At 38.9% G+C, this 26,123-nt stretch overlaps 1 protein-coding gene across 2 annotated transcripts in view; it reads right to left on the bottom strand.

Annotated features, from left to right (window-relative positions):
* The window catches only part of itfg1 (integrin alpha FG-GAP repeat containing 1), a 133,439-nt gene that overhangs the window by 48,102 nt on the left and 59,214 nt on the right, over window positions 1-26,123 (bottom strand). For both annotated transcript variants that reach the window (XM_058782470.1, XM_058782471.1), the window contains exon 10: window positions 15,782-15,924. In XM_058782470.1, coding sequence (XP_058638453.1) covers window positions 15,782-15,924 — 143 coding nt within the window. The remainder of the gene's footprint in view (window positions 1-15,781; window positions 15,925-26,123) is intronic.

The raw sequence follows: 26,123 nt of genomic DNA, 5'->3' as shown, positions 1-26,123 counted from the left end.
TGAGAGGTGTGACTCTTCACAGACCTTAAAGAGCTCACGCACAGTTCCGCCCAAGTTTCTTCCTGTGCACTCTCTTCTGCTAAAAATCCCGGACTGCTGCCCGTGTGGAGAGCCTGAGCCGGTGCCGGCGTGCCCGGTGGGCTCCAACATATCCCAGTCTTGCGGTTCTGTTAGATTCTAAAAGGATGTGAGCTAGAACTCTTCGGGACACTTAAGTTTTGCGCCAGGCTTTGCGGCCTTGACTTTCCATTCAACCAAAGCTACGCGGACCTCAGAACAAGAATAACCTCTTTGGAATTCATCACTCTTCAACCTGGAAGAACTTGATCGCAAGTCTAAGACCTGAAACCATCAAGACTTTCCATCCGAGACTGCATTCCGGACACACGTCAACAATCATGGAAGTGCAAGTATGGTACATCTAACTAAACGAAGCAGAGGTTTAGTATAAGTTATAGACCCCGTTATAAACGGCGCTGATGGTTTAACTCAGGTGGTTAACTGACTCTTTCCATAACTGCATTCTGTTTTCTCTAATGGCTTCATTCATCCACTTTAGCTCCCCTTTTGTATATACGCATGAGTGTTTGTTTGTTTGTTTAGATTAGTTATGTGTGTTAGCGTTTAGTTAATAAAAGTTGTGTGCACAAATTACATGAGTTTCTGGTTCTGCCTTGCAAATTAATGTCCCTTTACGATTCTGACCCTCGCTACATGCTCTAATGCATTAATACTTAAAGTATTTTCTGTGGCCACGAAAATATCCTTTCTTAGAGTTGATTTGAACTTGCACTGAATGGTCGCTGGACGACCAGATCAGTTGATGGCAATTTAATTCTGCTACAGTTATCACTGTCAGCCGATATAAATAATTGTAATTAATCATAATTAATTGTAATTATTTATATACAATACAAAGTCGCTACAACTTTTTTCCAAACATTATATATTATATTTTTTGTTTACTCGCCAGACTATCTATATCTATCTATCTATGGTGAAGCGCACCATAAAATAATTGTATCAATTCATACAGGGCTAGTAAGTAGTACATACAGCTGTATAACCAGATACACAGTATCGGATCAGTACTCGGTATCGGCCGATACCCTGAGCTTAGGTATCGGAATCGGTATCGGGAAGGGAAAAAGGGTATCAGAACATCTCTAGAAAAAAGGGTACATGGCACTCAATAGTGTGAGTGAGAGATTCAGAAAGCAAACTAAACAACAGCAGAACTGACATGCTAATGCTTCAGAGCATAGCTGGGCTAATCAGCTATGACAACAACCATGCTTACAACAAGCTCTCTATGGACTCAAGTGCTTCATGTAGACTACATGAACGAATGAAAACATCATTACCAGAGAACAGTAAGTAGATCAGTTCAGATAAGAGTGTTGTATAATGCAGAAAGCTACATAACGGGAAAGACTTTCATTGAGCACGTCTTTCCCAATCGGCTGATGTAGATTTTTAGAGACCTTTCAAATTAATCCCTCCTATCTGAAGTGAAGGAAATGAATCTTTGCTTAAACGTTTGACAGGCCTTTAAATTTTAATCGCCTGCTGCATTTTCAGATGCCATTTTATCTTGAAAGTAAATGGGAATACAGTCCACCACGATGGATCTGATGCTCTGTCAGGAGTGTGAAATATTGACACATATTGACATTTATCTTCCATCTTCATGAAATGAAGATGTCTTTCTACTCTTGGTGGAATTGCAGCTAATCCTGACTGACAACGAGACAAGTATTTCAAAACACATGCTCATGAGATGGACGGCCATTGCCTAGCAACAGAGCGCCGTGCTGCTGCAGCAGCTATAGATTTGAGCTTGAGCCCTAGCTCAGCCAGGCCAAATAATTCAATGTACGAATAATTCAGCATTGAGATATATGGTAAATAATGAGACCGCTGCCGATGTGAGAAAAATATATTCAGGTCTCGTGCACTGCAGGTGTGAAATGCACTCAGTATAAACAATGAGCCGTCTTTCCGCAGCAAAACACACCCATTTACCTCAAACTGCGAAGCATAATAGCAAATGCAATCACGTCCCATTGCGTGTGTGTCCAGGTCTTCCCCCGCACTCCTCACGGGAGTCTTCTGTCTCGTCCCTCATAAAACTCAAGCATTTCTATTAAGAGGTAATCCTGACATCATAAAGAAGTGTGCAAGTGATGGCATTCAATTATACATGCATTAGCTCAGCTTAATGGATCTCTCTGATTTCGCTCCTCTCGTCTCATACAGCTTTCAATGCTCCTGGAGACCCATGGTTGATCACTGCATCCTTTTTGCCTTCTCTGGCCCCCTCTGAGCATTATACAGGTATACTTCACCCCAGCAGGTGGTTTTGAAAGGTAATACTGCTCGTTGAGCTGTGTAGGGGCTTCCTGTGGCTAAAGACATGTGTTTTTCCGGGAATAATGGCTGGTGGTTGGGACTGTTCTTCTGTTCATTTCTCACCTTACATTGGTGGGTTGCACCGAGTTCATATAGTATGTCTTCTTCTGAAGCAATATTTAACACCGTTTTGAATGACATTACAAAGCAGCTCTACGATACAAACCCATAGTCAAATTCATACACTCCCCAATTAAAGGGCGATTCAGTTTTTCCAATCTGAATGTTCCAAACCTGTATGTTTTTAATTCTATGTACAAAAAACACTTTTTTTAAATATCTTCTTTTGTGTTGCACAGAAGAACAAAACTCCTAGAAGATTGGAACGACATGAGAGTGAGTAAATGATGACAATTTTCATTTTTGGGTGAACGATCCCTTAAAAAATTAATTAAGCAACCTTGTGGTTTCTATGTGAGACAGAGTTGAGAATGACAGGACATTATTGTAGTGAAGGAACTGGAGTGGAGACTCAAACCTCAATCACAGCTATTCCGATAAAAGAGGCAATTGTTTTTGAGATAAAAGCATTACATGTTTTTTTTTTTTGCTTTAAAGGGGACCTTTTATGCAAAAATCACTTATAAGGTGTTTGAACAGTTGTGTGGCTGCAGTGTGAGAAAACAACCAGTCTATAATGGTAAAAATCCACCCACTAGTATTTTCATAATCCAACTAAATCATAAACAGTCTCTCAGAACAAGCGATTGCAGATTTCTCCATGCATACACGTTATCGTAGGGAAAAAGTCCTGCCAATTTGTGATGTTCTCTGCCCTATTAGCATAGACACAGCCCTGAGAGAGAAGCAGCAGTCCACCATTACGGTTTTCTTGCTGTAGCTGCTGGAGATACAATTTCAGCGCCAAAGAGGCATTATTGGGATGCACCAATGAACATAGGAGTCTCCATAGACTCCCTTCATCTGAGCCACTGAGGACACTGTGGTTAAACTTAATTTTCAAAGGAAATGTCCCGGAAAAAAATCAGTAAAGCCCTCTATATGTTTAGGGATCAATGAAGTCAACCGCTTGAATTTGCAGAGCTCATAATCAAAAGTGGGACTTATAAAGTTTGTAATGGCATGCGATGGCACCATGAGACCAGCTATGTCGTTATTTTTATCGCGCTATGCTCCTCGTCTGTGTAATTCATAAACGCGAATTTATTATGCATAGTACAATCAGATGACTGACTTTTAAACAGAGTACGTTTTCCGCAAATATAACAGGCTTGTACTAATGTTTATTTGTATGCTGGAGCTTGAGCACTTGAAGCTCCGCCCACTTATGGAAAGGGGGCCGAGAAAGCCAACTCATTTGCATTTAAAGGGACAAACACAAAAAAAGTGTTTTGGCTCATTCCCTAAAATTTGAAATTTTAACAAGCTATAAAAATGATCTGTCGGGTATTTTGAGCTAAAACTTCACATACGCAGTGTGGGGATATCAGAGACTTATTTTACATCTTGTAAAAAGGGGCATAATAGGTCACCTTTTTAAACATGCATGTGGCATTAGCTGAACAAACACTCCTTAAAAAAGGGCTCTCTGTATGTATCGATGGTTCCATAAAGAACCTTTAACATTCATGGAAATTTTTGAATGCACCAGAGGTCCTTTGTAGTGGAAAAGAATTCGTTAGATTACTAAAATGTTCTTCACGCCAAGGAAAAATTAACTTAAATAACTGTTCACTAAAAGGTTATATTTTAGAACTCTGAATGATTCTTCAATTGCATCACTGTAAAAACTCCCTTTTGAAACTTTTATTTCTAGATAAGTTCTACAGTTAATGGATTTTATTGCTGATTTCGCATATTACTAGAAACATACTCTTGATGAATAGTTTTCGGTCTTTTAAAGGGGCCATGAACTGAGAAATCTAAATTCCCTTGATCTTTTGAGGTCATTGTACTATTAAAAACATCCTGTAAGTTTCAGAACTCAAAACTTTCTCAGTCTAAAAACAGCTTATATTGAAGCCACTATGCCAAAACGACTGGTTGTGGAATGTGCTGCTCTATGATGTAATAGTGCGGCTAAACATTGCCTCTGCAGAAGAAGATCAACACCTGCTTCTACATCACTGCCTGTTTAGCTCTGCCCACTGATTTGTGCACATAGTAGGTAAATGACAAGAGAGGCAAACGCAGGTCTACGCAGAAACCAAATGAGACAAAGACAACAAAACGCTGTGCAGTGCCAAGTTGAGGAAAAAAAGTGTTTGCGTTGCCTTCCTTCTGATCCCAACGTTAGGAAAGAGTGGATTAACTATTTTTAATGAAGTTTCAGTCCGCGTCGTTAAGAACTTGGTCCTTTGTTCACTTCATTTTACCTCAGATTTGTTTACAAACAAGACAATTCGAAGTGGGATTTTCAGAAAGATTGAAACTAAAAGATGATGCTGTGCCGACAGTATAGGATCTGACAGTTATGTCACAACACACAAATGTGAGTAACTGTTTTTATTATGTGGTCACTATTGCTTTGTCTGTTATTACAGATTGTTTGATATTTACTGATTATTTATGCGTTTTTAACCTAAATCACAGCAGCGTTCATCTATGAAGGGTGTACATGTTGGATGTCAAATATGTTAGCCAATCACACCAGTGGGCGTTTAAGTCTGAGCCTACAATCCGCCACGCCTATTCAAACAGAGCGTTCTGATGAGGGTGGTCAAACAGGACAGAAAATAAATAAATAAATTATGATGTTTTTTGATGTAAAAATCTTGATAACATTGCAAATGGACCTCAGAGAACAGTACAACATAAAATAAGGCAGTTCATGACCGCTTTAAAGTAAACAGAAGTTGTTCCTTCATGACTAGAAGATGGCTGCCAGATTAACTAATTTCCCTTGAAAGGGCTGTGACCACGACGCCAACATGAGAAGTGATTGACGAGGAGCTGGAAGCTCTAAAGTAAAACTCAAACATGGCAACACATATATTGGTGGTGGATTCAGCTCAGAAACGGACCACTACACCTCTACGTCTGTGTAAGTTGAACGGTGCTTTGCAGTGCAGGTCAGAAGAGACACAGAGGTGAGGAATAGGAGAGAGGCTCACCGAAGCAGAAAGGTGATTAGAGCAGTTCAGAAGCACACAGAGAGAAATAGAGCGAGAGAAAGCATGATAAAGTCTCTCAGGAGCTCTGCTAAACCAGAACACACCTGCTGGGCCACAAGATGGGCATTCACCTGCTGCCTGACTACAGATCAGCTCACACCTCCACACTCCACCTGTGTGCACCACCACACATCTCATTACAGAGCTCCTCTGCATCTGAACCGCCATGAAAAGTTCCTCGATAGAGATGTCAGAAAGATATCGGAAAAAAATGTGATCCAGCACTTCATAATTGTAACATCTGGATCAAGTCCACTCTAATCACCAGATAAGTGTTCTTGGCAGCTCTGGTGGTGGGTAGGGAAGAGCGACGAGAGGTGGAGACAGATAGACGAGCAAAGGCCTGGCTACTGTCTCGTCCGCAGCCTAACGTACATGACAAATGGATTTTCAGTGCGGCCCTCTGGCTGTTTAGCTGTGCTTTCCTCTGCTGATTCCATTTGAATTGACAAATGAAAATAAATTTGATTTTCAACTGTGTCCTTTACATTAAAATTCATTAGGTCTTAACGGGAGCGGAGATGATGTCTAGCCTCATTGGTGGGACACAGCCAATTACCATTTCAAAAAAATCTATAAAATAAAACCAAAATGAGTCAGTTTTACGTACTTTGGAATGAGCGCGCAATCCCTTACGCCCATCCAAATATCTGTGCCGTAGATCAACGCATCATTCCTCTTCCCTGACAAGCTCTGGTGGGCATCCTGAGGCTGTTGATGCATAACCTTAATTAATTTTCAGCTTAAATGGGCAGGAATGGGGAGGGGGTTGGACCATTAGCCCACGGCGTAGCGGCAGTCCTATCGAGTGGGTCATTTGCATGGCTGGAGAACGACTTTGATGCACAAAACACAGTGACAGGAGAGAAAGAGAGAGTTAGTAATAGATCAAGAGAGAGGAGGAGTGCGAAGGAACTGGGAAACACCCCGTTAATGACCCTCTTGTGTGTAGGAGGGGCTGCTGGCAGGCGGTGGAAGAGTTTGGCGCATCTGACGGGATGAGGTGAGGAACAGGAGTAGCCTTAAGCAAACTCAATCATATACGGCTGAAGCCAGAGACTCCAGCATGCAGCAACAGGAATGTAGTTTATTTTCCTTTCTTGTATCTCAACACAAAAACCAACACATGGACACAGTCACTGACATATATAGGGACATATCACACTGTGCTAACATACTTGTCAAATTTGTTTTTGATTTAGTGCACAAACAAACTCCTTTTCTCTGCCCTTATCTTTTCATCATAATCAGTCTTTATTTTCATGAGTTGTTGTCTAATGTGTGTCTCTCTTTTCCTCTCAGAGACAGGGGCAAGTTGATTTAATTACAGCTAGCAGCCACTTCATTTCCGGAGGATGGTTAACTGTGTGCCAGGAGCAGAGTGGAGCTCTATGTTGCGATCTGTACTGCTTAAAAAGACTGATGGAGAGAGACTTAACAAACATGAATGCAAATGAATAAATAATGGATGAAATGAATTAACAGAAATCCAAACATTTACATCATCTGATCCGCATTTACTTGAACACATTTTTATAAATTATAGATAGTACAAGTCAACAAAAAAGCGATGTAGCTAACATAATATAACTTATGAGACAAAATTTTTACTGTTCCTTTTTGTGATATTAAAGGGTTGGTATACCCAAAAATGAAAATTCTGTCATTAATTACTCACCCTCATGTCGTTCCAAATCTATAAGACCTTCGTTCATCTTAGGACACAAATTAAGATATTTTTAATGAAATCGGAGAGCTTCCTGACCTTCCATAGACAGCAACAGAACTACCAAATTCAAGGCCCAGAAAGGTTCTAAAGACATTGTTAAAATAGTCCATGTGACATCAGAGGTTCCACCACTGTCATGAACGCATGTCGAAGATTGACAATGAAGAGAATTGAAGAATTGTTGAATAAAGTTATTTTTTCTTTGCACAAAAAGTATTCTTATAGCTTCATAAAATTAAGGTTGAACCACTGATGTCACGTGGATTATTTTCTGGGCCTTGAACATGGTAGTTCCCTTGCTGTCCATGGAGTGTCAGAAAGCTCTCGGATTTCATCAAAAATATATCTTAATTTATGTTTTGAAGATGAACGAAGGTCTTACAGGTTTGGAACGACATAATTGATGACAGAATTTTCATTTTTGGGTGAACTATCCCTTTAAGTGCTTCCTAAAGCTATGAACTTTAGTTTTGTCCTGTAAGTATGGCCAAAAAAAAAGTTTTAGTTGAGAATAACTAATTGAATTCAGACTTTTGAATTGTATTATAATGTTTAACATAATAACATTGTAAAAAAGTGTTTACTGCTACTTAATTTATTGATAATTTAATAAATCCTTGCTGAAACAGGTTGAAAGAGATTCTACTGATAGTACTCATTTAATGCGTAAAGATCAAATAAAGAGCAAAAAAACATTATTTGTATTAAGAAGCAAACCATACATAAATAGACTATTTACAGAGTAAATGGGAATCACTTGAGCTGAACTTGAATGTGACCATTAGGAAGTTCCTGACATGCTGGATGTGTTCCAGAGAACAACATTGTTTAGCCTGATAAAACATCTGGACACAATGTCCTCGCCTGACACATGAAAATGAGAGGCGATGGAGCAGTCCCACTGCTGTCTACATAATCTCACCCTTAGCTCTGAGGTCAGAGGTCACTCTCTCGCGTCCACAACGGTTAATCTCTGCATCAGTGCAGAATGCTTGAGTGGAAAATGATTACACAACTTCTTAAAGCTGTATCAGAGGGACAAGATCACACTGCCGCTAATGATGCGATCTGAAGCTTTGGATTCATGGAAAAGCTACCCGATTCTGATCAATGTGTTCGTATTGCAGAATGTGTAATCTAATGAGGTCGAGATGCTGTGATTGTGTATTATTTACAAGGCCAGAAGTGAACAAAAAATCAATGTGAGCAGAGCAGTGTGAAGATGAACAAAGCGAGTCCTTCTTAGCCCTCTTAAAGCGATTTTATTGGTGAGTCAGAGGGCTGATGACCAAGCTCTTCTGCCGCTCTTCATTTCATCTAAAGCCAAACAAGCACCTGGGCAAGACACCAGAGTGGAGGAGAGCCGAATGGGAAAGGAAGGGAGTGTGTAGGAGATGGGCCAGGTATTTGACATGTAATCTGCTGATAAAGAGAAGATTGAAAAGTGTGCTTGCTTAGCTGTTCTCTCTCTCTATCTGAATCAGACCAAGGGCGAATTCAACAGGCAAACAGCAGTGACAAGAAAATGACAGGAAAGAGAATGCACACTTTGTTCTCTTGAAGCGCTGTAGTCGTGCCTAGTCACACTGTTAAACATCCATAGTAAACGTGTGTAAATTGTGTGAAAGCGTGCCACAGAATCAGTTCTGTGTGTGTAGCAATGTCGCTTTAGGTCCATTCACACTGCAGATATGCCCTCAGGCAGCTATTTTCTTCGTAGCCGATACATACAGTACACATACAGCTCCTACTTGAATGGGCAAAGACTGACATCTTCAACACTGTTAAGATTATGTGTAAATAATGTATTTCAAAGCAGCAATTTGTGATGTGAAGTACTGGAACTTTGACACTCAATTCAGGACAGAAGATCATGCTGCTCAGTCTCTTCTATGATATTAAATGCAATTTGTAGTCAAAATGCTTGCCTTGCCAAGATATAAATGTATATGTAGTTTTGTCAGTGAATGTATAGTAGACAGGTAGGCAAAATATCATGTCCTAAAAACATGTAGATCTGAGCGGTCTTGGAGTAAGAATGCAGAAACTCACTTTCTGGATAACTTAGCAGCTTCAATAAGCCTTAACAGTTATATAGTGAAAAACTTCAAAGCACTCTTTGTTCCATGGCTTTTACTCTTTTTAAGCAATAAAAATAATAAAAATTGCACTCCTCAACTTTTCAATAAATAATTCTCAAATATAAATAAAGCTCAAATCATGCTTAAAAACAAACAAAAAAACTATTTCCCCCCCCTCAGGTTGATCCAGTTAATGCACACATTTGCTTGAAGGAAATCAAATTATATCAAGAAGGTGTTGGGCTCTTTTAACTAAAACACGAAACCTCCATTCTAACAGCTGCCATGTTGAGCGGCATGATTTCTCCCATCATTATTCTATGAGTGGTCCGTCTCCTCCTTACACTGTCTCTGGTGTATATCTAGTTTCAAAGCTGAGAAAGAGACAGATCAGTGAAGTATAAAGCTATAAAGCAATTTCTAAATCTCTCAAAATGTTGACGTTGTTTCAGCTGAAAAAGACACTGTACTCCACTTTTCCTTGGCCACAGTCATTTTCTCAGAAAGTGACACACACAGTGACTTACACTAACACAAAACGATCTCTATATATAAACAGTGAAGGATAAAATGGGGATGTGTGTGTCAGAGGTAGAGATGATCGTCAGTGAGAGAAACATACAGTGACTCCTCCAGAGCACCTCCACGTCAGTGTCAGCATGTGGGCTGGACTCATGTAGTCAGTGATGGACCGAGGCCTGACTTCCCTGCAAATACTACCACTTCAGCAGTAAGTCAGTGGTACATCCACACACAACCATGTGCTTTAGATGGGGGGCATCTAACAGACTACATACTGCTCTCTGCTTCAAGAACAGGACATAGATGTGGATGATGTGATATGGACGTCAGCACTAAAAAGCCCTTTGTGTGTGTGCCATTTGAGGTTGACTTTAAATCAAAATTGACCCCCATTTACTTTCTCAGTGCAGGTTTTTTCTCCAAATGTGGATGATTCATCAGTTCTGCTGACGTCAACCAAGTCTAATTTTCACAATCAAGTCAATTCCTGATGGACAAAATAATTTAAAAAAATTCTGTTTTATACCCTATTTCATTCAGAAATGCATCACAATAGAGTAGCAAAAGAGGATTTTAAGGAAAAGTTCAGCCAAAAATGAAAATTCTGTCATAATTTACTCTCCTACCCTCCTGCTATTCCAAATCGCTATGACGTATTTTCCTCTGTCGTAAAAAAAAACAAACATGATATATATCAATGATATTCAGTGTGTTCCACTGACTTCAATTTTACAGACAAAACATTTTTAATTTTTAAATATCTCCTTTTTGTTCCCCAAAAGAAAAAGGTTTGGAATGACATGACTCATGAGTGAGAGTAAATGATGACAATTTTCACTTTTGGGTGAACAATCCCTTAAAGACTGTGCTATAGTGAAAAAGGCATAAAATACCACTGGTAGTTCTGCAAGACTGTGCAAAAAAGAAACCACATCTAGGATGTTGTCCAACCACAAACAAACTGCAACTTTCAAAATTAACACTTATGATTTAGAAATAAAGTAATAGCTGCTAAAATTTCTTTTTCACCCACACTCTTAAAAACACAGGTGCTTCACGATGCCATAGAAGAACCTATTTTGTCTAAATGGTTCCATAAAGAACCTTTAACATCTGAAGAACCTTTCTGTTTCAAGGTTTTTTTGTGGCAAAAGAAGGTTCTTCAGATTATACAAAAGGTAAGAAAGAGATGGTTCTTTAAAAAGAACCTTTGACTGAATGGTTCTTTGTGGAACCAAAAAATGGTTCTTCTATGGCATCGCTGTGAAGAACCTTTTAAGCACCTTTATTTTTAAGAGTGCATGCACCTGATTACGATTTAAAATCTACAATTTCAGACCAACTTGGAAACATTCAGATTGGTAAGAGAGGGCACAACGGAAGTTAAAAATAGCATCTACACCTACACCTCTCTGCCAATGACATCCCTTTATCTTATATTGCCTAGATAGGATATGACAGAGAGAGACTAGAGAGACTAAGTGTCAGAAGTCCGATGAGAAGTGGAGAGAGAGGCTGATGATGTGGACTGAGGCTGAAGAGGATGGAGAGATGAAGAACCCTTGAAGAGCCAGTAAGATGAAACACAGAATTGAAATGCAAACGTTTTAATCCACTGAATAATCCAGTTTAATCCAGTTCAGAAACATTTAGATCAGTATAAATCTTTACACTCGCCAAATCTGCTGAAGACTATGTATGGATCATTTAAAAGAAGTGTGAACTTCTCATTTAAATTTTAAATGGTTTTGACGTTGAAAATGTCTCTGGCTGGTTGGGTAAACTCTCTCACCCAACCACCCACCCACTCACTCAAAAAAAAAAAAAAAAACTCCAACACACTCTATCACCTCAGAAACCATGACAACCTTTGCTAACAAAATGGGCTGGAGGCTGTTTGAAAGCATTTGGGGGAGAAAAAAAAATACAAGAAAGAAACTTGGACAACATTACTCGCATCCACATCCACCACTCATTTCTAAACTGCAAAATGCCCATGCGTTTGATGGGTATCAGCATTCTTATTCTGACCTCATGAACATGAATATAGCCCGCTTCAGAAAATCCACTAAGCCCCTATATTCAACACAGTCACAGAACATGCAAAATCCTGAATTTGTTCATTAAATTGTTCAATAAATATTAAAAAAAAATAGAAATATGGAATATGTTATTTGGTCCCACTTTATATTAGGTGGCCTTAACTACTAAGTACTTGCATTTAAATTAATCATTTGGTACAATGCACTTATTGTGTACATACATGTTTTTACATTGTACTTATATTTTTAAAATTACCTATATGTAATTACATCTGTAATTAATTTCTGTAATTACACAGTAGACCCATACCTTAAACCTACCCAAACCATCAAACCTGTCCCTAACCTTACCCCTATCCCACCTCAATAGCAGCAGGAGTGTTTTGCAATACCATATGAACACAATAAGTACATTGTACTTATTTTTTGATGTAAGTACATAGTAGTTAAGGCCATTTAATATAAAGTGTGACCTGTTATTTATTTGAATAGCAAAAAACTGAAGAAGCAAGTCTCTTGATTCCACCAAGAGTGTGAAAAAAGAAACCAGAGAAGGTTCATGGGAGTGTTTAGAGTGATCCAAGCACAGATTGGTATGAGATAAGAAAGTGGCCATCTGTGAGCAAAGGAGGTTTTAACATCCAGCTCCTGGCTGATGAGAATCAAATAATTCTCCTTGGCATCTTAGTCATTAGAGGCGATGATAATGACAATAGGCCGATTTGAACACACTCTGGTGTATGTCTGAGGTCTCTGGATGCATGTTGCCTGATTACTGTGGAAATGCTGATGATGAGATTGGCTGTGGGGTGATTAGAAGAGACTATAGCAGCACTAAAGCCTTATGACACAAGGGGAAGGTTAAGCCTTTACTGACTTAAAGATTAGGTCAACCTAATGTATTAAGCATGAAGACCATAGACTAGAGACCACAACGAAGCAGATCATAAAAAAGAAAAGCATTTTTCTAGGATTCTGTATGTGTGGCTAAAGCGACTCTCTGTGATTCTCTGAGTCCGGCCACAAATCCCCTGTCCTTCAGGACGATGTGAAGTTGTCTTTGTGTTCTAAAAGCATCTGGAGCATCTCTCATAGTCACCTGGAGGCCAGCGACAGAGCCTCTAGTATCTTATCTCAATCAGAGAGCTGTTAATCCATCCGTGCCCTTCCTGCTGCTCTTTCAGGCCTGTCTGTCCTCACTCAGATCAGGCCTGATCGAAGACGGGTGACAAGCTTCTGGCTCTTCACAGGCACCCGCTCTCTCGCCTTTGTTGATGGCAACACTTAGCCAACACTCAGCCAACCTTTACCCTGCCATTTATTCACTGTTAACATAATAGAGAATGAAGTGTGATGTATGATGTAAAACCGAGGTCCCCAACCACCGGGTCGCGACCCACTATCGGGCCGTGGAAGAATTCCTATCGGGTCGCGAGAAAGTTCTGGGGAAAATGTGTATAGATATGATGCTCTGTTATTTATTGTGCGTAACTGATTGTTCTAATTATTCTGTATTTTCGTTGTATGCGACTGATATGGAGTAATAATTTGACGATTTCATGTTAAATTAGTAAATAAAAGATTGCCCTGATCTGTCATATAGGCTATTAGGGCTTAAACGGATTGCAGTTGATCGTGATATATGGACCAGGTCCAGTTCCCACCGTTCGGCATGCGATTCGCAGATTAATTTGCCAATTTACACGTTCAAGCTATTTAAAACCACAAGAAAAAGAAACGAAACAGAACTCAATTCGTTACTTGCACTGTACTTGCACACACCCGAAGCGCACACAAGCATAGAGACGTGTTTCAGACAGCGCGGCATACCGATTTGATTCCTCTTTCATGTATCCCTGCTTTAAGATACATATGCATGGGGGTTTGCGGTTACGTCTCAATACTGGAAATATTTCTGTTTTAAACCATAAAAGCGAGCCAATAGATATCACAAACAACGTGCAAACTTTGCGCAATAGTTATGCCGGTGAACGTCTTAAATTCAGTTATACAGAAAGTGAAAGTGAACTGACAGTTTTCTAACGCTGCATTAATAGCGCATATTCCCTCAGAGACGACAAGAGACTAATCTACTTCGACATGTGCTGATAACAGTATAAATGCATAGACCTGTTTTAAAGACCCCATGCATCCACAACACCCAGAACCAATCCCCCACCCCGGTCCGCAAGATTTTTTTTCAAACCGTAACCGGTCCACGGTGTAAAAAAGGTTGGAGACCCCTGATGTAAAAAATGGTATTTTAAGCTGTTCAATGGAAGGATATATATTAAAAAAATCATTTAAAAAAAAATGTTTGATGCATGACATACATACTTTAGAACATGCAAATTATCTCCGCAGTCCATTTACAGAAAGCTAAAAAACCGGATAATTTTGAAATTATGCTTATGTCACAACCATAAGCAAATTTATCAACATGAATGCAGCATGCTCAGAAAGAGGGTGGAATAAGATCATGTATGCTGAGCAATATTATAAGTGGAGAGGAAAAACATAAAATGCCCCAGAAGGGTAGAAAGTCTCCCAAAGTCTTGTTTTATCAGGATCATCCAAGAAATCCTCCAACTTAGTTTAAATTCTTTGAAGGAGAAAAAAAAAGAGAAGGAAAAACGCTGCTGTGCTTTGAAAAACAGCTACTGTGGCAGTATCAAAAAGATCCTATTTGGATAAAAGGAAAAGTAATAAAGGTAAGGTTTTAGCCCTGGATTGTTTCTTAGGAAGTAAAATACTTATATGTTTGCAAAAATGTTTAGGCACGACTTGCTTGGTTTAAAAATGTAATTTAAAAGTTTCATGGTGCTTAGAGTTTTTACGTTTAAAAGTCAAAACATAGTTCCTTTCTTTGCGATTTCATTTTGATAAAAAAAAAATTTCCTGCAAAGAAAAAAGAAGCTGAAACGAGGTGGACTCACTTTTTAACACACAAGCCACTGCCTTTGAGAGGTGGGTCGTAATGCTCTACAAGTTCTCTGACAAAATTTCCTTAAGTAACTTGTGTGAAGAAAAAAACTTCTTGAGAGTAGGTCCTCAATTCAAGGAAAGTATTTTGTTTTTGTAAATCTGGTGATGTGCAAATCTACTGATTTATAGAGATACGATTTTAGTTCTCCACCCAAAACCAAAGATGTGTATACATCTTCCCATTTTTAGGTGACCATCTGCATTATGAAACATGTTCACAGTTTCATAATGTCTCCATTCATATACTTTTTTCACCATTTGTGACCCTGGACCACAAAACCAGTCTTAAGTGTCAATTTTTCGAAATTGAGATTTATACATCATTTGAAAGCTGAATAAATTTGGCCGATACACAACTATTTGAAAATCTGGAATCTGAGGGTGCAAAAAATCTAAATACTGAGAAAATCGCCTTTAAAGTTGTCCAAATGAAGTTCTTAGCAATGCATATTACTAATCAAAAATGAAATTTTTATACATTTACGGTGAGAAATTTACAAAATATCTTCATGGAACATGATCATTACTTAATATCCTAATGATTTTTGGCATAAAAGAAAAATCAATAATTTTGACCCATACAATGTATTTTTGGCTATTGCTACAAATATACACCAGCGACTTAAGACTGGTTTTGTGGTCCAGGGTCACATTTCACCATTATCACCACCAGTGCTTTATTCTGAACTTTGATCAGATCCTATGTAAACCGCACTCATTATTTGAGCAGTAATTTCACTGGATGCTCTCTTCCTCTTACTCAAATAATCAATTGTATCATGACTTTTGCTCCTACTTGAGTAATTATTGATAAATAAACAACATTATTTGTACTTGAGTACAGATTTTGGCTACCCAGCACTGATGCTGACTTACCTAGCACTGGTGTTACGGAGGATGACAAGGGCATCAGGAAAGCCATCCATGTTGTAGTCTCCTAAGTGCAGGGTGATGTCTGAAGAAGACACAAATCCCCACACAGAATCCTTCCTCCTGAAGTCCACCAGCACCGGCACCCACTGGAACAGCAGAGGAAAGCAATTCAGTTACATGAGCTGGCATACAGTACAAGAGATCACTGCTAACCTAAAAGGAAAAGCAATATAATTCCTCAAAAGTTAACTAAATTCACAACACAGTTCAATGCAGTTGACATGAATCACTATATGAAGTATTAGACAAAGTACAAAATTAAATGTTTAAAAAAATATTACTGACATGTAATACTGTCCAAAGATTTTCTGATTTTATAAAGAGACAAAATGACATTCTTAAATTAGTTGATGATATTATGATGAATTTGTCAGGGTAAGGATGTTGGGTAGCAGATTAGGAATGTCACTTGTTTAAACCAGTGTCTGATATAAGCCAAATTTAACAGGTCACGTGAACAAAAAAATTAAAATATTGGACTGAATGTTGCCAAAGCAAAGCAGCACACCAGACAGTGCAGCATTATGGTTCTCTAGCTCTCTGGGTTCGGTCATTTGCACGTGTGTGGGGGAGGCACAGGCGCAGATGCTACAGGCTTTACTCACTCATGAATGTAAAACAGAGAGCCAGGTGCATCTCTGCATGTTTACACCCATGGGGATGGAGGCACAGAGACAGGAGGGAGGGAGAGAGAGATTGCTAGAGATATGCAGGGAGAGGGGAGATGGACACAAAGTGGTAAAGAGAGAATGCAGGAGAAAGAAGGCAGAGCGTTCTGTAATGGCTGCTAATAAGATTTTCTCCTGACCCTCGGTACACAGCCAGAATCAGCAATGCATGGATCAGGCAAAGAGTGAGTGTGTGCATTTGTACAAACTATTTTGCATTTCAAAATAATATGTCTAAAGCTAATATTGGTAATATCTCTAAAGCAAGAACTAATTGATGTTAGTCTGGTCTCCGCTGAAAAGGAAAATACAAGTCCAGCTCGTGAGTCATGCACTGTAGGCCTTGCCGCCTCATTATGAGCAAATGTGAGAGTCCTGCAATGCTTGCTTACATTGCAGCACCTTTTCCTGCTAAGCGCTTGACAGGTTATCTAGGACAATTTCTGCAGTTCAGACTGTTAAAGATATACAGTAACAATTACAAAACTTACAAACAGTTTAAGCATCACAATAGCTAAACTAAAAATTTAAGATATAACTAACCTATATACCACCATAAACATAATTAACCTTCAAAAAATTAGAGAAAATAACTAACCTTATAACTGCTAGATATATAACATACTCATTATCAAACATAAGAATAACTAACCTTTAAACCACTAGAGCAGGGGCACTCAACAGGCGGCCCGCGGGCCAGATACATTAATTTTGTGGCCCTGAAGATTGCTGAAGATTAATGTATTTTTATTACAGTTTGCGCTCAAAATATTAGGCAGTTTGATTTTTTTTAAATTAAATGTAGCCTATACAATCGCAGTAGTAAAAGCTGCTCGATCTCTGCAAGTGCTGTAACTAACCACGCGCGGCACGCCCCAAACAACTTAAAAGAGAAGCGTTGTCCAACAAAAGAGGACAACATGATTTTACTCCACAACATCAGTCGAGTGTTTGAAATAACTTCATTTTGTGAGCTGATGTGCGGTTTTTTGTCACAGAACGAGGCAGATAATATATTCTATACGATAAAGGCAATGTCGATTATCATTGGATTATAAATATACTTTATTATTATGAAAATACCAGAGATGGCTTGAAGAACACAGTTAAACCATATATTGTCGCGTCGTATGTTTATTGTCGTATACTGTTGGATATTTAAATAAATAGTCAGATCGCGAACTGATTCAATCACCCATGCAATCTTGTTCATAAATGACAGGATTCATATGTCTATTAAAGTCTTACATCACAATGTAATGTTCAAATCTGCGCTCACGCTGCCGCTGATCCAGAGAGAGCAGTTTACTTATATGAAACATCTTTACAAAGTCTTTTGTATCGTTATTTCTGTGTTACAAACATTCAAATAATCACAGCAGTACTGGAATTAAAGTTTATAGTTCGGAAATAAACACTGCTGTCTAGCGATCAAAAGAGAATAAATCACCTTTTTGAAAGTGACCACGCTTCAAATAAAGATTGTATCAATTACAACATAATGCCAGCAGGTGGAGACAAGTGACTTAAACTGACATTAGTTCCAAAAGCATTGATTCATTCAGGAATGAAACAAGTGAAGTCTTTATGAGCAAGTCATGAAGTTATGAGTTATGAATCATTTGTTTAACTTTTTTATCAATTCATTGAATATTGTATTCTATAAATAGACAGCAGCAATTTTCTTTTCTAGAAACTCTGGTAAATTACATGTTATTTTGTTTAGTTGTCTGTTTTTTTTTTTTTTCCAGAATCATGGTGGGAGAATAGTGATATCTATTTTAAAAATAAAATATTGATACAATATAGTTAATATAAATATGAAAAATAATACTTCTAAGTACTGTGTGAACTATGTTTGCTCAAGAATGTTTTTAGTTTTAGCATTTTGAGTTTGTTCAATAGGCTACTCTGTTCAATATAGTAAATATTGTCTTAAAGTCTGATGATGCAAATTGTAATTTGTGGCCCTTCGCATCGTATGTAGTTTAAATGCGGCCCGCTTGGCCTCTGAACTTGAGTACCCCTGCACTAGAGGGTATATAGCAACACTAACAACTGTCAAACAGTTACAATAACTAACCTTTAAACATCAGAGACGTATCAATAGCTAACTTCAGAAAGTTAGCAACATAATTAAGCTTGAAATAAAATAAAGTTTAAACTGCTAGAGATTACAAAAACAAACTTTCAAATATTAGACAACACTGCAACTAAGCTTTAATCCATAGAGTAGAGAAAACAATAACTGACTTTCAATTATAGTTAACTTTCAAGGTGCAAGGTAGCTGATTCCAAAAGTTGTATCAGCCCATAAATTTTAGACAAGATTGTGGGACATGCTAAAGTGCTTTATCAGAAGATCTTTAAAGATCTTATCGTACCTTACTTATCTAGCAGATCTTTAAAGTACGATGGGGCTTGATCATTAAGGGCTTTAAAAACAAACATCATCTTAAACTGGATCCTAAAATAAACCGGAAGCCAGTGAAGGGAGACTAAAATTGGAGTGATATGATCATATTTTTTTTAGCCGATGTTAACAGCCTTGCAGCAGCATTCTGGAACATCTGAAGATGTGTGAGAGTGAAGATTGACGAAGATCAAGACAGAATCACAACAATTGTGAGGAAATAAAAATGTTAATAACTTTCTCCAAATCCTGAAAAAACAAAATTTTTTTAGAAATGATTTGTAGCTCAACTATTCTTAATAACCGAGTTAATGTGTTTGACTCAAAGTTCAATAATGACACCCGAATTTCTGAAGCGAATGAAGCAAAATTGAAGGAAAATGATTACCAAGCTTAATAACCAGGCAACATCTAGATTTCAGGGGTTTATAGCGGAGAGTTATCAGCAAAGAAATAAAAAGTAATATGTTGCCCAATAATACTTCCAAGAGGAAGATTAAAAAAAGAAAAGAAAAGGGGGACTCAATATAGACCCCTGAGGAACCCCACTAACAATTGGGGCTGAAGATGAGAAGAACTTGCTGAAAACTACAGAAAAAGTTATTATCTTTAAGATAAGAACTAAACCACTGTAAGGCTATGCACTTGATGGGATACCATGGTCTATTGTATCAAACTATTATATTGTATTTTTTTTTTTTGCTATGATGAGTTGTGAACCGTGACAAAACGTAAAAATAACTAACCTTTAAACCACATTAGAGATATAACAATTGCTAACTTTCAGAGTTTTATATATATATATTTGGTAGAGCATGGAGAGGCAACTCACACAACCATCCGTGAGTTATATGATGTCACAATGCATGATGGTTAAATGTCTAGTTTTTTCATGATTGTCAACTATGAAAACATCTTATATGAGTAAATAATGAGAAATATGATCTAGTTATATATTAATTAATTCTGCCAGATATCCTATGATGACCTGGATGAAGGACAACCGTGATAAACCCATCTTCAGTTCACTGACATATGTTCATTCTCATTTTTCTCTCTCTCCTGATTTCTTTCTTGCTTTCTTTTACTCACTCAGTTAATGAATGTTTAATGGTTCATAAGCTCCTGGAGCACTTCCCTCCCATAGGACTGCTGAGCCAGACCTCAAGCCCCAACCACAGGTCCTAAGTAAGCAGTTCTGACTGATGGGAGGTTATGAGATGTTATGACAGCTTATGGGCACACTTACTGATGGCTCATCATAACTAAGTAGAAATACTGACAGGGTTTTAAATTGAACATGCTTGGCAAGCCATTTTGTAAACTAGGGCCATTATTGTTGAGAACCTCAATACCAGCTGAAATAAAACAAATGATCCTTATGAACGACTCTGAGTGGGTGTACATGCTGGTACGTGTTGAGACACTATAAAATGCATGCACACATTCGGTTCTGTTTCTGTGTGTGTGAGCTATCCCAGAGTCCTTTACTTCCTCTCTACTATTAAAAACTACAGTAAAGCTTCACATAAAAAAAACAAAAAAAACATCTCTTTCTCTCAAGAAGCCACTCACATAGAATGGCCTTAACTCCCAGCTGAATTCCTCTGAATTGAAGACTCTTTTCATTCAACATAGAAATGATTATGCACACAGTCATTGCCCTTGTGGCCATCTACAATCGGCTTCCATCACTCCGTGTCTGCTTGTGTAAATTGACTTATATCAGTGCTGACTGCCAGTTAATGCTAAGTCTTATTGATTTATTAGGGAGGGTAGATGGAAATCACAAGGCTGTGGGCTGACATTGTGGTGAACACAGAATGGGTCTACTCAAGTCCTTCTAGCTGATAGTTAGTGTCAAATTGATGCATGTTTGAGATCATTACTATTCTGAAAATGAGTGTTTTCAAACCTTCAAATTTAAGAATGAACTGTCTCTGACAGCAAGTGGCACTTATAGAAAAGCAGAAATACTCCATTTACCAAAGTATGCAAAGCGCTACACAGTTTTCCATTTCACACACCCACTTATCAAATAACACCAAATACAAGGGTAAAGAGACAACAGAGCTGCTTTGGATTTTTCCTCTGCTATTCAACTGTCGCTTTGCAAAATGGTCCATTCGTGAGTGACTCCAAGTCACAGTTTTATGCAACAGCAATGTTTCTGTGCATGTGAATCTTATTGGTTAGCCAGCTTCATTTGCAGTTTGATAGAAAAGAGATTACAACACCTCTCAGTAAAAGAATCAGTTGCATTGACAGCATGCAAATGTTTGTCGGTCTGAACAGACACATTAACAGCCGTTCATTCAAAATGTTTATCACACCGAATTTTCACACAGAACATTCGTTGTGGTGTGAACAGGCCTTCAGAAGATTAGGAAAAAGCAAGATAAAAATATAGCAAACATGAAAGACTAAGAGATGATTTAGCCAGCAAAGGTATTAAGAATTAGATGGTGAGACATATCCTGCTTTATGATGAAAGTGAGAACCGCTTGCATGTGCCAAACTTGGCATCTAGACAGTCTGAATATGAGCAGGTTTGATCTACATTGAAAACATCCTTCCAAAGTTTAAAAATAACCTGAACCAGCTGCCGCTGAGAGTAGGTGTTGGCGGCATCAGCTGCTGGCCAATGAAGACTGTTGGCGGCAAACCAGCCTGGCAGTGTCGACCTATACCACTGTACAGAGAGCCTAGCACACATCATTACGCTACATGCGACGACATCCCTCAATCTCTAATGCTGACGGATGAGTGGAGGAGGCCGGCAGGGTCATACAGAGAGGGATGTAAAAGGCACCATGCAGAATTCACGCAGAAATAAGTCTGACAGGATGTGACTGGCAAAATGTCCCGCTTATCAGCAGCCTTTGGAGAAATGCAAACAGGTTTTAAGTCAATAATTCAAGCCTAGTAAACAGTTTATACTTTAAGCCGCCATACAACCGAGAGAGTATTTTCCCACCATCTACTTTACACAGACCTGGACTCTCTGACAGGGCAGGGGAGGGTTTGGGCTACTCCTCTGGCAGGTGCCTAGAGAGCCTGTGTACGCCGCTCATTGTTTAAAAGGATGTGAGAGCTCATCTGAGAATCAGCCAGGCCTTCCTAACAAAGACTCTGCACATTTATCATCATGTTTGTAGAGAATGTCTACCTGACAGTTCATTGAGCCCGACCAGGCGAACACGTGGCATGAGTCGTACAAAAAGACGCTTTTGCATGTTTAAGACTAGAACTGGCACATCAGAGTGTGTGTGATGGATGAGAGGAGCGATTAGAAAGCCTGAAGATGAGAAGAAAGAGGGGAACGGGTAATTTGTGGTGTATGTTTGGTGGGATGGGCCTGTTGTTGATCACAGAGAAGAGAGAGGTAACTCTCTGCTAGAATTAGCCTCCCATCCTGCTATCCACTGCTCTACTGATTAACCCAATCAACCCGAGCTGGAGCACACAGACCCACTCACATACACACACACACCCACCTCAAGTCCAATCAAACAGAAATGAGACGGAAGCTAATCAGTGTCATCCAGGATAACGAGACACTCTGTAATTAACCAACTACCACGAAAACACGCTAATTTCTCATTCGGCTTCTTGCTTTAAGATGTTTATTGGCTGAACACAGCTGGGAGAGACCTGCATTAATGCCACCGCAACACCATGAGCGTCTAGACACTAAGGATGATGGGATACCTAGGCACCAGCGATTACTTCAGCTTTATAGGTTATTACTCTACTTGTTCATGACACACATGACAGTTTGTCATGTTATGAGCCACTTACATCATTTGAAGTGTCTCATTTGTGTAAATGACGGCATGAGCCCAGCAAACACCATGTGACCGAACAGCCGAAATGTCAGCGAATTAGACTATGCCGTTGTTGCACAAAGTGACAGAGAGGGGAAAAGGGAGAGTATGATCTCTTTAATGCAGAAAGCCATGATAGCCTTTCCTTAGCAAAAGTAATGGGACATCTTAGATAGAGCAGATGCTGTGCACAGAATACAAATGGCCCATTTTCCTCCCTCCCTCATATCAGTCGGGGAGACATCATCACGTTCGCATTGCCAGGACTCCATCCCTGTGGCTGTGTTTACTAAAGCGCAAAAAGTCCCTGTTTTAGCCGAGCTACGCTTTCCACCACTCCCACATCCCAGCTGCGACGCTTCATTAGGCCAAGAAATTAAAATCAGAGCTCGCCGGCGGGAAGACACCAGACGAGGTGCCATTACATCAATAGGTGCCACTGACAGATGATATGAAAGTGCGACGTCTAATGAACTGCCATCTTTATGACACTCCGGGAGAAGAAAAAAAAAAAAAAAAAAAAAGGAAGAAAGCTTCATCGCTCGTCGCATTACGGAGAACGCATGCCATTCCTCCCTGTGTGTGAAACAGAATCTACAACAGACGGCCTCTTCATTAGCCTCCCTAGAGGAGAGAAGCACAATTTGTAATGAAATGTGGTACAAGAATCAGGAGACGGGCGTGTCAGATCAGAGGTGTTGATGGCAGGAAAGGTGGGAAAGGTACAGGCTGTTATTACAGCATGCAGTGTTTATGTCTGAAGAGAAAAGACTAGAAACGTGCACCTGCGAGAGTGCCCAGAACTGAAGGTCACCTGCAGGCAATGATTAATTTGTAAATAATGAGAGCCGTAGCAAGGACTGGTGGAGGACCTGGCAGGTTGGGGGTGGGAGTTGGGCGAAAAACCAAACAAAACTGTCTTTAGCACCATTTTGACACTTCATGAGAGCATACATACATACATCATTTCTGAAAAAATATATCATGTTTTACACAAAAATACTAAGCAGCACAACGATTTTTAAACAATAGTAATATTTCTCAATATGAGGTGGACAAAGTACACAACTCCATTACTTGAGTGAAAGTACAGATACTGCTGGTCAAATATTACTTAAATCACTCCATGTAACCCTAGAAGAGTGATTACTGATAGGCTGTCAAAAAAGTCTGCTACATTGTAATGACTTTCTACTTCAAGGACCTTGATAGAAATGTAGTGGAGTGAAAAGTACGATATTTGTCTTTCAAATGTAGTGAAGTTAAAGTCATAAGAAAAAATTAAACTTAAGTAAAGCACAGATACTCAAGTAAATGTATTTCATTACTGTCCACCTTTGTCAATATGACTGTTTTAACTGTATTTTTATCAAATAAATACAACCTTGGTGTGCATAATAGACCCAAAACTTCTGAACAGTAGTGTATGTTAAAGTGATAGCTCACTCAAAAATAAAAATTCTTTCATCATTTTTTTCTTCATGTTTTTCCAAACCTACATGACTTACTTTCTTTCCGTGGCACACAAAAGAATATAAATAATATATTAATAAATAACACTAACCCCACTGACTTTCATTGTAGAGATAAAAACACAAAAGACATCTTTTAAAATGTTACACAGAAGAAAGAAATTCATACAGGTTTGGAATGACATAAAAGCGTGTAAATGATGACTTTTTCATTTGTTAGAGAACAACTCCTGTAAACAGACATTCAGTATCTCATTCTCATGGTCCAGAGTAATGCTCAAAAACAAGTGAGATACATATTCAATATTTCAACTGTTCCAGCACTGCGCTAGTGAGAAATCATTAGTATCGATGATGTTTCCACTTCTTTTAACGCAAATCACAAATAACTAAATCAAAAGAAGACGACTCAATGCCATTACTGCAGGATAAACTGTCAAAACGGAGAATTACCATAATTACTCTTAACAAAATTCAATGAACAGTATTTACAGAGACATGGTTAAACATGAGATGTGGGCAGTGAACCATTTGGTTTGTTTATAATGGGAATCGTTAGACCCCTAATCTGTACAGGTCATAGCATAAATGTCTTTCAGAAGCATATGAGGTTTCGAAAAAAAAACTTCACTGACTAAATAAAGGCGAAATTGATGACAAAAGTTGTCCCTTGACAGACTAGCTGTTGTGAATGTTAAAGCACATTAGCAGGAGTCACTTAAGGAAAGAACTAATGACTCGGCCTGCACTGTGCCCTCAAAGGAAAGCTCTAAGGACTTCTTCAGAATTGTTTCAGATGACATTAAACAGAAAGGATGCAACTAGCATTTCACCAAAAATGTCAAAGGTTGAAATCCAGATCTGTCAGACATTTCATTGCATGTATACTGCAGATGCTTCATGCAGCACGATGCACCATTAACCACAGTTGTACCTTAAACTCTGTGGCACAAACACACAAAGCCCTAGAAACCATTCTGAACACTTTAGCAAATTTTGGCTAATTTCTGATAACTCTCTCAGCTTCCATTTGCACATTTTACCATATTCAAATCTGCACAGTCTAGCGTTGTCAAAAGTACCGACCGGTACTTTTGACAACACTAGTGCACACATTCCCCCTTAATCAGTTTAGATAATGTTAAAAAACAATCGGATTCTGTGTGGGTCGACTAACAACTCATGAGTGGCAGCATACAAGCCGAACAGGTTGTGCTGTGACACGAGGGGAATGGGACGCCATGAGTACTGACAGAATCACCAGCTGCCTGAGCGAGAGACTAAATGAAGGCTTCAGTGCCCTGTATGGGCTAAGCAGATAATAGCCAATCTAACCTCCTCAGGAGATGTCTCTACACCGATGTTTGGGAAATGTAGCCCTTACTTCTGATAATTTAGAGATGTCATGATAAAGAGAAGCAGTCAGATACAAAGCCACATCCACACTTACGCGGATCAATACCGTTAAAGGTGCCATAGAATATAATGGCAGATCATGGAAATAAATGTTATGTTCCAGGCTGTGCAGGGGATGTGAAGTGCAGGGATGGGTTGGTGTCTGTATTCAGAAAGGCACGGAAAGCAAATAACGCATTCTAATAAAATAATGCGAGCCACTAAAGGGACATGGTTAGCTCCTTGCTAGCGGTAACCTGTTAAATTACAGTACATAAGATTTCACTTACTACATAAACAGAGTAAGGAGAGATGACTGAGAATGATGGCGAATGATTTACAGATCCTGAGCACCACTGACAAGCATCTGATCTTGTAAAATGTGTGGTAAGTACTGCCGCTCCATAGTATAAACAGAGTTCGTGCGATCGCGAATCTCGAAAGCGAAAGTGAAAGTAAAAGTAAAAGCGATTGTGCATTTGAAAGCGGTTTCAGTTCCCCGCATATTAA

This window comes from Onychostoma macrolepis, chromosome 07 (assembly GCF_012432095.1).
Source record: "Onychostoma macrolepis isolate SWU-2019 chromosome 07, ASM1243209v1, whole genome shotgun sequence".
NCBI lineage: Eukaryota > Metazoa > Chordata > Actinopteri > Cypriniformes > Cyprinidae > Onychostoma > Onychostoma macrolepis.
The sequence above is the reverse complement of the archived record's forward strand: the minus strand, read 5'-3'. Positions and strand labels throughout refer to the sequence as shown.